This window comes from Falco cherrug, chromosome 13 (assembly GCF_023634085.1).
Source record: "Falco cherrug isolate bFalChe1 chromosome 13, bFalChe1.pri, whole genome shotgun sequence".
NCBI lineage: Eukaryota > Metazoa > Chordata > Aves > Falconiformes > Falconidae > Falco > Falco cherrug.
Genome location: NC_073709.1, coordinates 30415365 through 30431302, shown reverse-complemented (window position 1 = coordinate 30431302; position 15938 = coordinate 30415365). Strand labels below are relative to the sequence as shown.

Here is a 15938-nt window from a genome sequence, read left to right as displayed (position 1 = left end):
CCTGTCTGCCAGTATCCCTGCCAGCCTCGCATCTCAACCACAACTTGATTTTAGCAGCTGTTTTCTCTCTTTCAGATATGCACATACGCACACAAACGCACGCGCTCAAGCAGCTGTAAAATTCAAGCTTAACTGGGTAGGTAGAGCCTCTTGTAAAGCACTTGTAACTCGGGGAGGGAGGGAACTTACTGCCTTACACCGGAATTTGAGAGGGCTCCATCCCTGGCCTCCTTGCTCTACCACCTCTGCAGACAGCACTACTAAACTCCTGTCAGTGCTGCAGAGGGAAAAAGCAAGAAGAACAGAGGAAAACAGGCAGCGGAGGATGCCTGAGGCTGGCTGACGTGATTCGCAATAGGCAAGTCTGCTAGAGGCTCTTACCTTTCCTCTCCTCCAGCCACTACCCTCTCATCTACCCTCTTTGTTCCCAAATTCACCTCTGGTTCGCCACCACCAGTGAGCACTAACGGCAGCTCAGGTCGGTGCCGGCCACGACTCGTGGTCCCAGCCCAGCCTGGCAGCCACAGCAGCATCTGCACATCTATTAAACCCAACGAAGCATTTGGGAGGCGGAGGTCAGCCCAAGCAGCATATGGAGTAACCGCGTGGTGAATACCGGCCTCCCTGGGAGCTGTCTGCCACAGATGGAAAAAGCCCGGGAGCCATCATGACAAAATCTTCTGGCTGGGGGCGACGCATCCTCCCTGTTGGCTTTCCAAGCCGCTGAGCAATACTGGAAACCTCAGCTCCTCTCCCACCCCCTGGCCCCATGCGCACGCCTGGCACTGACTCACTCGCTGCCGTTTGCATCCTGCGGTTTGCTGGTGGGAGTTGCAGAAGGTGGGATGTGGCGATGAGATAATCCCAGTGGCATGTGGCTACCGTGGGAGGGGGACTAGCCACCTACACCAGCAGCACAAGCTGGTTGCGCGTGACGTGGATGTATCACCTAGATCCGGGTCCAGCCTGCTGCTGTAGTCACGGGGATTTTTTAACCTCGATTCTTGGTGGGGATGCAATATACCACCATACAAGGTCCTGTCCTGGAGAAAGACACCCCTTTACATGGTCCAAGGGTTTAGTCAACGTGCAACCAGGAACACAGTTAACAGCAGCAAAGCACAGGCAGGTCACCAGGAGTGATGCTCCAGCTGTGAGATCTCCCAAGCTGAGCAACATGATGCAGTCCACAGAAGCCACATTTCCCTGGCTCACATCACCCACAATCCAAGCGCGACCTCACAGCCCCATGCTGGCCAGAGGCAGGCAAAGACAGCCACCACAGTTTCTCCAGCTCCAATTCCTCGTAGCACTGCAATTCATCTCCATCTGAAACTATTCCACTGGCTGCAATTTAAAAACAAAATCAATCCAGCAAACATTGCTAAGCAACTGGCTGTCAGTGCCACATCCCACCCCGCCAAAAGTATTTGCCCTCTCCATGACCTTCTGGCAAGAATATTGCTGCTCAGCACTTGCCAGATTTTGTATATTCAGCTATTGTTGGCAAGTCCAGATGCTTGGTTGGATTAGCAAAGAGAACCCCAGGAAATCTTCTGCAGCCATCCTGGTGAAAAACGCCGCACAGAGAGGCTGTAAGGAGCAGCAGCCCCATGTTCCAGGCCCTAGGGTCAGGACTACGAGGTGCTGACCTTGAGGCATTACCCTGGTCTGCAGGTCTGTGGGTCTCGGTGCTGCCACGCATCGTAGAGGGGATAAACCATGGAGAGCAAACACACTGAAAACCTGGTTGCAGAGCAGACCAAGCCACTTTGGGCACCAACATCTGGCTGAGAAGCTGAAGGAGAACCTGCTTGCCCATGGGGATGAGCTAAAGAGGTGGGTGAGACCCTCTCCAAAGCCTTCTAACTCCTCGCGTGAGCCGGGCAGGAGCCCCTTGGCATTGTGGTGCCCTTGGCATGGGGCCCGTGCTGGGATGTACCTTCCTCCAAGGTCAGCTGGAACAGAATTGAGGTCTGACTGTTTGGACTTGCTCTCAAACAAGCAAGCCTGAGCACTTTCAGTCTGGCTCGGACAAAGCAGCCTAAGCCAGGTTTACCCTTCAAAGCAAGTCTGTAAGCACAGCCTCCAGCAGGTCACGCAGCATGAACCCTGGGGGTTTCTCACAGGAGCCTGGACCATGGCATTCTGCCCTCCCCTTCAGGGGAAAGGCCTCTCCTGGTCAAGCCCACGCTGGATTCTTTTGGACAGCTATCAGGAATTTCTCCCTGCTCCAACAGCAGGCCATGCTCATCCATGCTTTCCCACCCAGCTCTGCTGGGCAATCCAAGACCAGCTCCCAGGTTGCACAGCAGTGCCCGAGCATCGCCTGCGGCAGCTCCTGGGACACCTGTGCTGTGAGAAAGGATTGTCTTTCCAGAGACGGCTTAGCTCTGCACCTTCCTCTCCCCCTCAACCACCATGCCCAGACCCTTCCCCCCCCTCCCTCCTCCCCACCAGCCCCTGCCTCCCCCCGACCTCCTGGCAGCCCCATTTCCACCGTGGCTGCTCTAATGCTCAGTTAATGGTGCATCATCCACAGCATTGTTCAGACATATTCAATAAATCAGAATCCAATTACCGGGTTAAGGAAATGGGAAGCAAATGCAATTAGCCCCAGCCCCTCCCACATGCTGTGCCCTCGCTTCCTCCATTAGGAGAACTTTTCTTTCACCAGAGCACTCAGCACCGTGGCCGCCCACCCAGGAACAAGGTGGCTGCCACCACGCAGCGGGGGTACGGCGAGGGGGCAGCTGAGTTGATCTTCCCTTTTAATAGGGCAGATGGTTAATATCCCTGGCATTAATTCTCTCCAGGAATAGCACGCTCGCTCTCTGCTCAGCTATAACAGGCGTCCGTCAGAGCTGAGAGATCCCCTCCGGAGAAAGGAGCATCTGGTCCTTACTATGAAAAGGAGCTAAAAGAATAAATAAATAAGCACATCGCTTGCTATAGTGCTGGAGAACTGGTGCTGTTGAAGCATTTCAGCCTAAGTGCTGCATTTTGACTGGAAGAGGGGAAATTCAGAGTCGGGAGTTGAGTCTGAGCTGGGAGCAAGGAGCAGCCCGGGCAGCCAGTGCCAGGGCTGGGTCCGGCACTGAGCTCCCACCGGAGCAGGACCCCCCTCAAAGGCAGCAGTGGGGGGCTGCTGCCAGCGGGCTGGGATGTAATGCCAGGCACAGCTCCTCGGGAAGGGCTTGCACCGGCTCTGGGCTGGGGACTGCCGGTGGGGGCCAGGTATATGCTGTGCCTGTGGACAAGGAGAAAAACCGCTCGAGGGAACTTTGTGGGTGTTTCCCAGACCGGTGGGACACTCCAGCATCGCTCCATCCAGCAGACTAACAGTTAACCCCATCAACCAGCAACAGCCTGCAGCTGCAAAGGGATGCGTTTGGAGAGGGGAGGGAGGCTGCAGCTTGCTCAGGGCAAGCCGTGGTGCACCAAAACTCCCACCCTGCCCTTCTCACACTGACAGCAGTAAGGGAGCGCGGGTCCTGCAAGGCAACCCTCGCTGCACCCCTCCCTGTGTCTCCCCAGAGGTCCTTTGGGTGCCGAAGGGTATTTTTGATCCCGATGGTGCTGGAGCGGCTGGTAACCCAACAAGTTCTTACCTTCCTCTCTCCCTCACTCAGCAAAAGTCCCTTATTCCCCACATTAACCTCTCTCTCTACAGAGCAAAATAAGTCCTCAACAGTTATTTCATCCCCCTTGCACCATCTCACTGAACCCTCTGCAGAGCCAGAGTTCCCAGCACTGGTGAAGGCTTTTTGCCCATCATGGAGATGCACTTTCATACACCCATTACTTTTTGGAAGGAAAAAAAGAAGAGGCTTTCCCTTTCTTTCCCTATGGTCTTAATTAATAGGTTTAGAACATCCAGGCATGCCAAGAAATGAAGCACATTGAAAGAGTCAATCCTAAAAATACAACGCAGACAGAATCAATCCCAAGCACACCCGCTGGGCATGGGTGAAGGCCCCAGACCCACCTAGCATCCCAAAACCACGGCCCTGAAGAGGAACGGGATTATCCACCCATGTAATGAAGTTTTGTGAGGAAGCTGAGGAGAAACCAGGGGGGAGGCAGAACCTGTGGTGGCGGGTGTCGCGGACGGCACGGTCACTGGGGATCCTCTCGCTCTCCCGCTGGTTAAAGGCATGGAGCCGGTACGGGTCCTCGCCGCCCTTCCACCTGCGGGCGCTCAGGTACCTCCGCTCTTCAAACTGATCCCAAAGGTCGTCCCAGTCCACGTCCGAGCCCTGCACACACAAAGTCAGCCCCATTAGAGACAGGAGAGACCAGAGGACGCCTGACCCCATCCTGGAGGTCCGCCCCGGCCCCGCCGGAGGTCGGTAGCCCTCTGGCATGGGCAAGCATCACCACAGCAGGCTAACAGGGACCCTCATTAGTTGGGGGATTTTTGTTCTTAGATCTTCAAACGGTGTGTTCTAAGACAGCCTGCTGATTTGACTTGAAAATGACTGATCTGAAACCGAATTCAGGTCTCTGGTGGATACTCCTCTCAAACAGCACGGTCTCAAGGAATATAAAAGCGCAAAGATCACGTTAGGCTTTTAATTTCTCTCCAGCCAAAAAACAAAGGTATTTTACACCACACGCCCTGTCGCCCCTGTAACCCTTCAGGTGTGAAAGGGCCATCACACAGCAGCAGTTTCATCAAGCACAATCCAACATTTCCACAGCCATATCCTGGCTCCAGAGCCAGCTCCAGCAATGGGACCCTGGGAGAAGGGGGCTGTCACCCTCCCAGCCCATCTCTGCCACAGAGTCTCCCACCGAGGACTTCAGCCCTAACTGCAGGGAGAAGAGCAGGCAAGCACATGCCTGTGTGATCCCCCCATCTCCAAAAGGATGGAGGAACTGCATTTTGGGGTTACCCAGCAGCTCCGACAAGCCATGAGGGGTTTAAGCATCCCTGGGCGGCTTGGTGTCATCAGCGGGTTCAAGCATCCCTCAGCAGCACGATGCTCTCAGGGGGTTTAAGCATTCCTCGGTGGCACGGTGCCTGAGCCAGCAAGCACAATGCAGCGCCGATAAGATCTCATCGTTACAGCAGCCCAACTTCTTTGATCTCAGCCTACCTGTAACACGGAGAGATGCAAACATTTACAGACATCTCAGCCCTAAAGAAAATTGTGATCTTATCCAATAATTGATCTTTTCTTCTTCATTTCATTTTTTTTTCCCCTCCTCAATTCACACCATCTCAAAGCCGATTTTGCCTGCTAATAGTGCAAAATGAAGCTTTTGAAATGGGCGATTTTTATCCTGTAATTGATTTTACTCGCATCTGGCAGCACATTTTCTTTACTCAGAGGAAGGGGAGGACAGAGCACCAGCTCCTGCAAGTGAACCATGGCAGGATCAAGTCAGGTACCTCCATCCACACGATGCCCCACACCACCCTGGGTCACCGTGACACAAGCACCCCCAAAAAGCCAACAGAGCCCAGGGATGGGATGCAGGGGCTCCAGACACAGGGTTGTATTCATCCTGCCCTAGTGTGACCCCACAGCCTTTCTCAGGAGCAACTGCAGCACTTACCCCAGTGCAGGGAAGATCAGAAGAAAGCCCCGAGCCACCAGCTGTACTGGGAGAAAGTTATTCAGGACTGGGAGAAAGTTATGAAACCAGTAAGGTCACTGCAGGAGGTTTACGAGGGGGATGTATGTAACCCGCCTGCCAGCTTTCGGGAAGACTGATGTACACAGGGTGATAAATATTGCTTATGCTTTTTCTAGGGCATCTTGCAAAATGAGATTTACTGCTGCAGTAAAAGACCAGGGAGAAGTGAGCCGATCGCATCACGGAGCCACCGACAGCCTGGCATTTATAAGATCTCACGATGACCCCAGGAAGCCCGGAGCCATTAACACAACTGCCGCCAAGCTGCGGTCCCTAAATTTTAATGCTGTGAAGAAAAGTAAAAGTTGGTTTTATCAAACTTAATAAGAAGAGAAATGGTTTTTAAAAGTGGCCACGTAGCACTTAAGGCTGCCGGATGTGTGTATACACATTTTTGTTAATGTCAGTTAAACACAATAGCCTGGAATCAGATAGAAGGGTGCAGTCAGGCGAGCATCCGACGGCTGGAGCAGGAGGGCCGATGGATTCCCATGGCTCCAGGAAAACTGGAGCTTCTACATGTGCTGCAAGGGCAGCAGGGCTCTGGCCAGGCCAGGAGAAGCAGGGAGTCAGTGCAGAGAAGGGTCCCGGGACATGCTTTGAGGTCTGGGATGGCATTTCCCCAGCATTCATCTAACCCCACTACCATCCTCTTACTGGGGGGTCCCAGCAGTAAGTGGATACGTGGACAAATGCCGGTGCTTTATCCCATGGCATTTGCTTCTCAGCCTGCCCTGGATATACCTCTCATCCAAGGGTTGCATTCTTGTTTCACACCCCAGTGAATAACTAATACCCCTGTGAAACCTCCACCTGAAAGGTATCAGCCCACCTCGACTCACCCAGACTCTCCTTTTTCGGTTGAGAAAAGCTATCAGTAGGATGGTTCCTAAGTATCAGGTAGCTAAGTAAGTAGACATCTGAGATCAAGAGCAAACTGATGCCAAATAGATATTACAGAGTTATTTTAACCACTATCTGGCCAAGAAATAAGCCCAGGGATTCTGTTAACTTTCTCAGCCAGAAGCAGATACCCAGGTTTGGTCATCTGCTCTCAATCCACATCTCCTGTCCAGATCTTTTGGGTGTTTTTCAGGTTTCCATCCCAAGCTTCCCTGCAAGGGTAACCAAAACTGGAGCGGGATGCTTGGACACAGGTGCACACCAACCTCTGCAAAAAAATACCTGTGCAAAGCAGGGAGGGAAAGTGAGGCAGCATCCTCAGATGAAAAGCTCCCAGCTATGCAGGTGGTGGGAGGCAAGAGACCTCCCTGACCCGCACACGGGGACTCACCTGTGTCTCTGTGCCCGATCGGGCACAGGGAATGCGAGTTAAGGCATAAGGAGAAATCCCCTTCGCTCACCCAGGGGCAGCACATCAGTTAGGGGTTACTGGGTAAGGTCTTCATTATAGTATTTCCGCCACGTATTATCACATCTTCCTCACACCAGAATTGTGTCTTGGGAGTTATTTAACTGATGTGCAGAAATCTAAATTTAATTTATTATGATCTAACTCACTTTAGAAGCCAAATTACCCTGCACTAGAAAAGGATCAAGTCAATACTCCACTTGCCTTTCTATTTATCTTCTACAGGGTTCCTCTCTCCAAGTTTCATATTCATTTTCTCCCATGTACTAGTAATAAATTTTCATTTTTTTTCTTGGAATTAGGTAATTTCTCTTTCAACGTTGCAGTTTAATGGCTGGCATTAATTATAGGAAACACAGTCAGTGCTTAAAAGAGTTTGAGAGACTCAATGATTCTGCAGGAAAGAGAGGAAAAAATATCCAAGGGGGTAGCTGGCTGCTCTTGGCAAACAGGTGCCACCTCTGCCAACACCACGTTCAGGGGGGTCCTCAGGGGTGTCAGCGAGAGGCACCCCTCCACACAAAGAGACACGGACAAAACTGATTGCAGAGAGCAGATCCCATCTCACGCCAGCATCCAGCCAAGGGCAGGGCTGCCCTCATCCTTTGCCAGCTCTCTAAATCCACCCCCCCTAAAACCGCTCGCAGCCTCGCCGGCAAAGGGCAAGCAGAGAGGCAGCTTTTCACCGCAACTGTACAGTAAGGATTGAAAGCCTCTAGGTGCAAAGATGTAATTCATCATCTGCCTCTTAGATCATGGCTCAGAAACAAAAAAAAAAGGGGAAAAAAATACCAAAACCAAAAAAAAAAAAAAAAAAAGGAAGCAGTGCTGCGGGGGGAGAGCGGGTCATTAGCAGTAAAACTACAATTTTCTGGCAACTGCTAATGCCTTGTTTATGTGGATTTCTGCGAATATGACATTTTAATGGCATAATAATTGTGTGATTACAGTACAGCAGGGATCGCTGGAGCGGGAAGGAGGAACAAGCAACCCAGCTGGCTGTTGCTGCAGGCCCACAGCATCCCCACAGGATGCTCTGCTCCCCCCTGCCCGCAGCCCCCAGTACCCCTCGCCAGCACGGGAGCCCGGAGCAGGCTGGGTGCTGGGCAGGGGATGGGAGCCCGGAGCAGGCTGGGTGCTGGGCAGGGGATGGGAGCCCGGAGCAGGCCGGGTGCTGGGCAGGGGCAGGCGCAGCGAGGCAGCCCAGTGGGGAAAGGGCGTTTTGGGTGAAGAGCCTGGCCCAAGCAGAGCCAGCGGTGACTGGGGATGGGCACATCGCACCCGTCCTCAGGGCCAGCCTGCAGCTGCCCAAGAAGAAAAGGAGTGGGTAGTGCGAGCCAAAACTGGACTCTGATTCACTTTCTTCTTTTGTGGCACTGTTTTAAAATAGAAAACTTAAGCCTTCGCTAAAATAAAAGCTGCTTCCCTTTTTGGGGCTGCTGACTGTTGCCATTAGACCAGGGTGACTTGGACCGGCACCACAAGCATCCTTTCAAGAGGCAGCAAACCCAAGCCAGCCCGACAGGTTCACCAGGGAGCCCGTCTTTGGCCAGGCAAAGGGGTTCTGCCTGTGCCGGTGCAACGATGACCCCAAGGGGGTCTGGCTGTGGCCAAGTGTGCCTCTACCTTGGCCCCACACACACCTAGCTTTCCCTAGAAAATCTCCTCCCTACATAATCCCTGACCAAGCACTCACTGCTGAGCCTCTGTCCTGCCTTCCCTGGGATTCAGGCATTACAGAAAAACAGGAGGAAATAAAAAAAAAAACCAAAAATGCACCAGCCTAGCAAAATCTCCAATAAACAAGCAAAAACTCTAGAAACTTGGATGCCACATGGCATGCTGCTGCTTGGCCGCCCTCAGTCGATCCTCTGTGTGCAGAGGGCTGGAGCACGTGTGCGTTCGGCACAGCTCGGGGGCACGGGAGGCCGAGGGCAATCTTTCAGCAGGAATTGCAACCAGGCATTATAGAAATTGGATTTAAACTTCTCACTGAAGCGCAGGGCCCCTGCAAGCAGGAGGTTCAATTATAGAGCTGTTACCAGCCAAGGCGCTAATGCCATCTGAAAGGATTATACTTCAAACAGGGTAGGGCTCATCCCTCCTTGTCCCCCCGTGCCAGTGCGAGCACTAAGAGGGTCAGCAGCCCCAGAGGGGAGAGAAGTTGGGCAGCATCACGCTGCCTCTGTCCTCTTCCCTGTCTCCCCAAACAGCCCAGATGGAGAATCGAGGTCCGAGATCCTTCAGCAGAGCTTTGGTGTAGTCTTCTCGACACCAGCGCCCAGTGGCTTGGCTTAGCCCCGTGCACTGTGTTGTGTGCCCCGATGGCCTCATCCCCAGGATACAAGGGGGAGGGAGACAGAGCACCACAGCCATGCTTTTTGCCCCGTCCGAAGAGCGTGTGGCAGTGCCAAAATCAGGCTGTGGGTCTCTGCAGAACAGGTTTCGTACCCCTCCTGCAGCACATCCTCCCCTGCATCAGGTACCACTTGGCAGCAAACCTGCACGGCCTATGGAAGGGTCACGTCCCCACGCCAAACTGCACAGCCCTCAAGCCAATCAAGCACTTAAACACAAACTTAAGTGACTCCAGGCATTTGGAGGAGCCCACAGAAATCCCTGTTTAAATGCTTGAAGTTAAGTACTTGCTTAAGTGCTTCACTGGCTCGGTGCCGCCTTCTCCAGCTTTGTGCTAACAGCAACCATGCAGTGGAAACGGAGGTAGCTCTGGGCTCCAGCCATCATCCACCCTTAATTAGTCTTCTGCCCTGGGGGGATTTTAGCTCCAGCTCCTTTATTTGAGGGCTGTGAAACTACTCCTCCTCTTGCCCAGCTACCTGGGCACAACGCTCAGGCGCTCCTTGGTGGCAGCTCCTGCGGGACCCCATGGGGGTACACAGCAGACCCATGTCTGCCAGGATCCCACCCTTCCCCAAGGAGGACCAGCATCTCCCACTGCTCAGAAGCGATTCACTGCCTCTCAAGAGAGACTTGCAGATCTGAGTCTGCTCTGACCCCCCTTGCTGGGGGAAGAAAGAACGAAATTTTTTTAAAAAAAAAATCAAATTAAATATTAATATGGATACCCAATTAAAGCAAAGCATTTCTTCAGCAAAGCCTGTCCTGCAGCTAGGCTCCCTGGAGAAGCTCTGAACTTTCACCATTAAGCTTCTTGCTGCCACTGACCTTTTCCTGCTTGCACACGTCCACGGGCATGCTGCTCCATCTTCAAAAGACAGAGCATCGCCACCTCCCCTGCTACCTGGGCAGGGAACATGAGTCCCTGAGGACCTTCTAGTAAGCGTCCCACTTTCTCACTTGGCCTTGAGGCCAAGGCCATGCTGTCACCATCCTTGCTGCCCTTCCTGCCCATCACCCAGTTTCCTTTACCTGTCTCCCTCCAACCACCACTCTAATGCCCACTCCTGCTTGGGCAGTGGCTGGATCTCTCATGTGGCACATGCACAGGTTTGCATAATCAAGACACCTCCTGCATCAGGCAACAGGACTGAAAAGGCTAGAAACTGGCCATGGAAGAAGACCTGACCTTCAAGAACTACAGCTGCAACCACTGCCTGGATGGAAACATCCCCGCATTCAGGCTCTGGAGAAGGTTCTGCAGTGTCTTCCTCTCACCACCCCCACGCCCAGCTAGCACCAGCACAGGCTGCTGGCCACTGATTCAGCCCACACAGCCAACACAGCCCTAGGGCGGCTGAGCTATCGCTACACCAGTCACAACCAGAACCAGCTCTTTGCACATCTTCTTGTCCCGATTTGTGGTAAATGACATAAAAACACCCTCCAGAGGCTTAAATCTGCTAAATAAATCCAGCCAAATACAATGGCATGAAAAGCCACTGGAGAATTATTGATGCTTTTTCTAGTAAGGGCACCCAAGCTTTAATTTAAAAACAGATGGCCAGGGAAGCCACCAAACTGGGGACTTCCCTTGCAAATCAGGAGCAGGAGACTTTGAGTTGCAAGAAGGGAAAGATGACAGATTCATTGCTTTGATGAACAGCCAAATTTTGTTTCCAGGGCTTCCCTTAGAAGAAAGCAAGTCAGCTCAGAGTTCACACCATGCTTATCAGCCATGCCGGCAGCAGTGCCGGGTTCAAATAGACCCCCTTCCTCCTGCAGGCAGCCTGCGCCTGAGCTTCACGCATGGACGATGCTCCTACCCACTGGCTTGCATCCTACCCATCCCCTGCAATCAGGCCACCGTCCTGCCTCTGTGCTGAGGGAGGCAATGCACACTGCCTGCCAGCATCCCACACCCCAGCCAGATCCCAAGGAATCCTCGTGGTGACCCCCATCACCTCCAACATGCTGAGGAACCTCCTGCTGCCCTGTGAGAATGGGGAGGAGTGCAGGATCCAGGCCAGTGACCTCTAGAAACAAAATGCAGCTACAAAATTCCCTGTATTCCCAGTTGGAAAGATGGTCTTCCGTCTTGGATCCCCCAAATCAGGTACATACAGAAGCGACTCACTTCATAAAGAACACAGGCTTTCATTCTTTAAAATAATAAATTAGCCTGTAGGATAGCCTGACACATGAAGACAAATCCTGTATAATTAAAAAGGAAAGGAAGCCGATTATATCCTCCTGGAGAATATTGCTGCCTGCTTCTGTTTTATTTATACGTTACACCGTATAATGAGCTGAATATTTAGGAGGTCAGCATAAACCAAGCTGCTGACTGGACAAAAGAGAAGACCCAGCTCTGTCTGCGCCGGGAGCCAAGCAGGAGGATGGAGGGGATTTTCAGCCATCTCCTCCTCCCGCTGCCCGCAGTTCCCCTGGGATGCTGCGGGACGGCAGCTCAGGCTGCATCAGTCTTCCCAAACTTTTGCCAAAAAAGGTTTTCTGGGCTCTCCCAAAGCCCCCCAAGAAGGGATAAGCGAGGCCAGTCCAAGCCTGACGGTACCTGTGAATTCTTCTAATGGGTCTGCAAACAGCAATCCTGGAGAGCAACGACAACCAAATAGGTTTCAAGAGTCTATAAGAGACTCTCCTTCCACTGAGATGATTTATTTTCTTTAAGACTTCAGGTTTAAAAAAAACAAAAGAGGTGGAAAAGCGCTGGTTTGGCAGCAGCTCTGCCCCACGGTAAGCCCCCCAGATTGATGGGGACAGTCCCCTCCCTGATGCCCCCACTGTGGCTCCCACCAGCGGTGGGACACCTGCAGCCCCCCCAGGCTCTCTCCATCCTCCCAGATGCCAGCTCCCAAAGCTCCTTTGCTCCCTGGCCAGAGGGGGTCCCCTTGGCACCCCGCTCCGGCTCGCTGGGGCGCTGGGAGACGGCAGAGAGCATCTTTGCAGCCGTGGTGCCGCACTGATCGGAGGACCACGAGCAGCCCCTCCACAGCCTGGTGCCACCATCCGCTGGCCGCACGGCGCGGGGCAGCAGGTGGGTGAGCACCAGAGCTGCTCCCCAAAGGTCGTCAGCAATTACATGGGGCGCTAATTGGGAAAGAAACAAAGGTAGCACCCCCTGTCACCTCCACACGAGCCAGATTAAGCTCATTCTCAGGATCATCAGAGGTCAAACACACCGAGAAGAGCCCGGACCCACAGAGGCAAGTAGCGTGGCAAAACAGAGCTCCTGCGCAGACAGACGGTGTTTTGTTTTTCCTTCTGTGCCGTTTCAGGACAGACATGAGCTGCTTCCCAGCCATGAAGGTCAAACCAGCCTTCCCAAGCTTCAGCAGGAGCAGCAGATGATTTAGTACTTAGGAGTCCATAGCTGCGCTAGGTCTCCAGCTGAGCTTTGCTCGTCCTTCTGCATAAAAGTCCAAACTCCTACCAAACCACAGAGCTTGAGCACCTCGGGGGCTGGGGAAGGTCTCCCCCTTCCCCACAGAGCTGTGGGTCCCACATGCCAGAGGCCAGCCCAGGATAGGTGGCATCGGAGGGAAAAGGAGGGCAGGGAGGCGAGAGTAAAGGTGCCGGCAGCCCGAGTCCTGCCCTGAACCCAGCCCTTGAAGAAGCAAGCGGCTGATCTGAGATGGTGCTGTCAATACACTCGGCATCCTCGACCTGATGCGGCCTCTTCACAGCAGCAAAACCAGGGGTAATCCATCTGGTAATTGCTTCCATGGGGATCTTTACCCAGCTTTATAAACTAATGCTACTATCCTTCCCCGAGCAGCCGCCTTTCCAAACCGAGCAGCAACGAGGGGCGATGGATAACAGCAGCATATTAATTTGAAGGGAAAAGTGCCTCTAAGGGAGGGAAAGCTCAGCCTTTATTTTACCTTGGTTTATTCTAACAGAGGAGGAAAAAACCCCAGAGGTTAGAAGAACAGATATTCAAGCAAAATAAAATAATTTCAAGTATGCAAGGCAGTTATATGCATGGTTTCAGCTGTCTTCAGGAAGCCACCAGCTTGCCTTTCCCCCTCCCTCTGTCAGCCAACTGCTTTTGAGGAGCAGAGCTTTACCAAGCGGGCACCAAGGCAAATGTGCTCCAAGGAAGGAGCTCAGCAAGGACAAGAAATGCCGTCAGCCAAAACTCCCCACTCCTGCACTCCATTTCCAGCTCTGGCAAAGCCCCGGACTCCCCCCCAGCCGTGCCTCAGTTTCCCTGCTCCTACAATTAACTCACGAGGTTCCCACCTGGTGGGTGGCTCCCCAGGGAGCATCACCTGTGCCGAGCAGCTCCAGCACGAGGCCTTTTTTGCTCTTCCCATCTCTCACTCGTTGCAGAGTGGGAAAAGCAGAGGAAAATCCTTGCTGGTGACCAACTAAAATGCCCCAAGCCCTCTTGGAGATCTTTCCTGCACTGTGCACAGTGTGCAGCGATGTGCTGCAGGCCAGCCCAGCCCAAACCACGCCAACCAGCTGCCCTGGTACCAGTGGGGATGTTCTTGGTCAGAGCATGACCTCTCCAACGTATTTAAAAGCACCACCAGCAAACACACGGGCGGCCCAACCCCACACCGAGAGGATGCAGGAGCCTGGGGTGGGTTTTCGGCAGCTGGCAGGGGCAGCACGGGCTGTGGGTGCCGACCCGTGGGGCATCCTGCAAACCCTCAGTGCACAGCTGGAGTGTGGGACCCACTGGTGCCCACGTGTCAGGCACCATTCCACCACCAAAAAGCCCTGGTGACCCACCTCCTCATCTCAAACGCATTTTGCAGAGGGGCAGGTGTTTCTGTAACCCGGAGCTGGTCCTCAACAGGCAGGCAGGAGGGGATGAAGCTCAGGTCATGGCATCAGTGCTCCAGGGTGCATGTACTACCCAGCTGCCAGCCCATCCTCCCCGCAACTCTGCTCAAGGAGGAATTAGATATAAAACATTTGTGACAGCAAGAACCGATCTAAACCTTTGATCCTTAGGTACCTGCTGCTGGAGTGTCTGCAAGATCCCGAGCCTGGGAGCAACATGACTGACAGCACCAGAGATACAGCAGCATAATTTAGAGCGTATGTGTCAGCCCAACCTTCTCCTATCTCAGCTCAGTAATAGGAATAAAAAAACCCAACCCTGGCTAGTGAGAGATGCGTTGTAGCAAGGTATGGTGAGTTAGAAAATAAACAAGGACTGCGGGTCCCTGCCAGCCGCAAGCACAGGCGCTGCTGGAGCTCCAGAAAAGGCTGTGCCTTGGGATGATGCAGGCCGAGCTGGGGATGGGGAAGATCAGAGGCAAGGCATGGCCAGCGTGGCCTGGCCAGGCAGATCACAGGCAGATCTGCAGGTTCCAGCCACCTTCCAGCAGCACAGAGCTGCTGCTTGCACAAGCAAACCCTGAGCAGCGCTGCAGCTGGGCATGGGAACCAGGGTGTGGGACATGCCAGGTCCATGCAACAGGGACAGCCTGAGGACAACATGGGCCAAAGCTCATATCGAGGCCTGATCAATATTTTAGGGTAAATTTGCCTGAAAAATCAAGTCCCCAGGGAGAGAAGAGACAGTGCTGGGAAAGAATCGTGGCTTCTTCTGGAGCAAAGACCCCCTCCTGCCACCGCAAAAGCCACCTGCTCCTCTCAAGGGACAGGCTTAAACAGCATCACCCTTTCCAAAAAAAGAAGCAAGCAAATGAGTATGGAGACTCACACCCCACCACCCCCTCCTGCTGAGCTCATGCAAAGGCAGGAACACAGCTTCCCACATTGCTGGGAGATCAGAGATGCAAAAGGAAAACAGAGCCAGGGGCGCGTTGGGGGGTGGTCACACAGGGACATGGACAAAAACAATCAAAGCTGTAATTGGGCTTGTAGCAAACAACATCTGTAATTTGGAGGACAGGTGTGTTACCACCAAGGGCTCATCACTGGAGCTCTCACACCCAGGAGGATGCTGGTTCAAAAAGCACTGCTATGTCACAGCCCGGAGACACAGGACAACCTTCCCTTCCCCCTTTCCCTAACACGCTGGCAACATCTGATCAATATTTCTGCAAATCTCTAAAAGATAAAAGAAACCCAGAACGTCAACCAAAAACCCCCACTCAAAATAACAATAGAACCCCCACTTCTAAGTCACCTGATGCAGCAAATTCAAAACACCTCCTAAAAGCATGGGGACCTGGATGGAAACCAGCAACCAGGCAATGAGCTTTGTTGTTATTATCGGAAAAAAAAAAAAAAATCTGTGTTTGGCACTCTCTCACACATACACACACATTTCGCTGCAATAAGGAAAAGAGCATTTTTGGAGTCACCGGTTATGAAAACGTAGCATGGAAATCTTGGTGGGCAGCTCCAGCCTGGGCATGCACCAGCCTCCTTGGCTGACACGGGAAGATGTCTCCTCCACCACGGTGAGGCAGTGCACCTAACGGCTCCTGGCACACTCCTGCTCGGCTCCACCATGACTCCACACACCGTGGTGAACCCACGCCTGGAAGCAGGGAGCCTTGCCACGTACCTCAACGCATCAAATTCCCAAACCTCCTCCCCTCCAGTGCCG

General features: G+C 53.1%; 1 protein-coding gene across 1 annotated transcript in view; it reads right to left on the bottom strand.

Annotated features, from left to right (window-relative positions):
- GALNT14 (polypeptide N-acetylgalactosaminyltransferase 14) overlaps positions 1-15938 on the bottom strand; it is a 101200-nt gene that overhangs the window by 60371 nt on the left and 24891 nt on the right. Inside the window, exon 2 of the mRNA XM_055726057.1 lies at positions 4090-4259. Coding sequence (XP_055582032.1) covers positions 4090-4259 — 170 coding nt within the window. The remainder of the gene's footprint in view (positions 1-4089; positions 4260-15938) is intronic.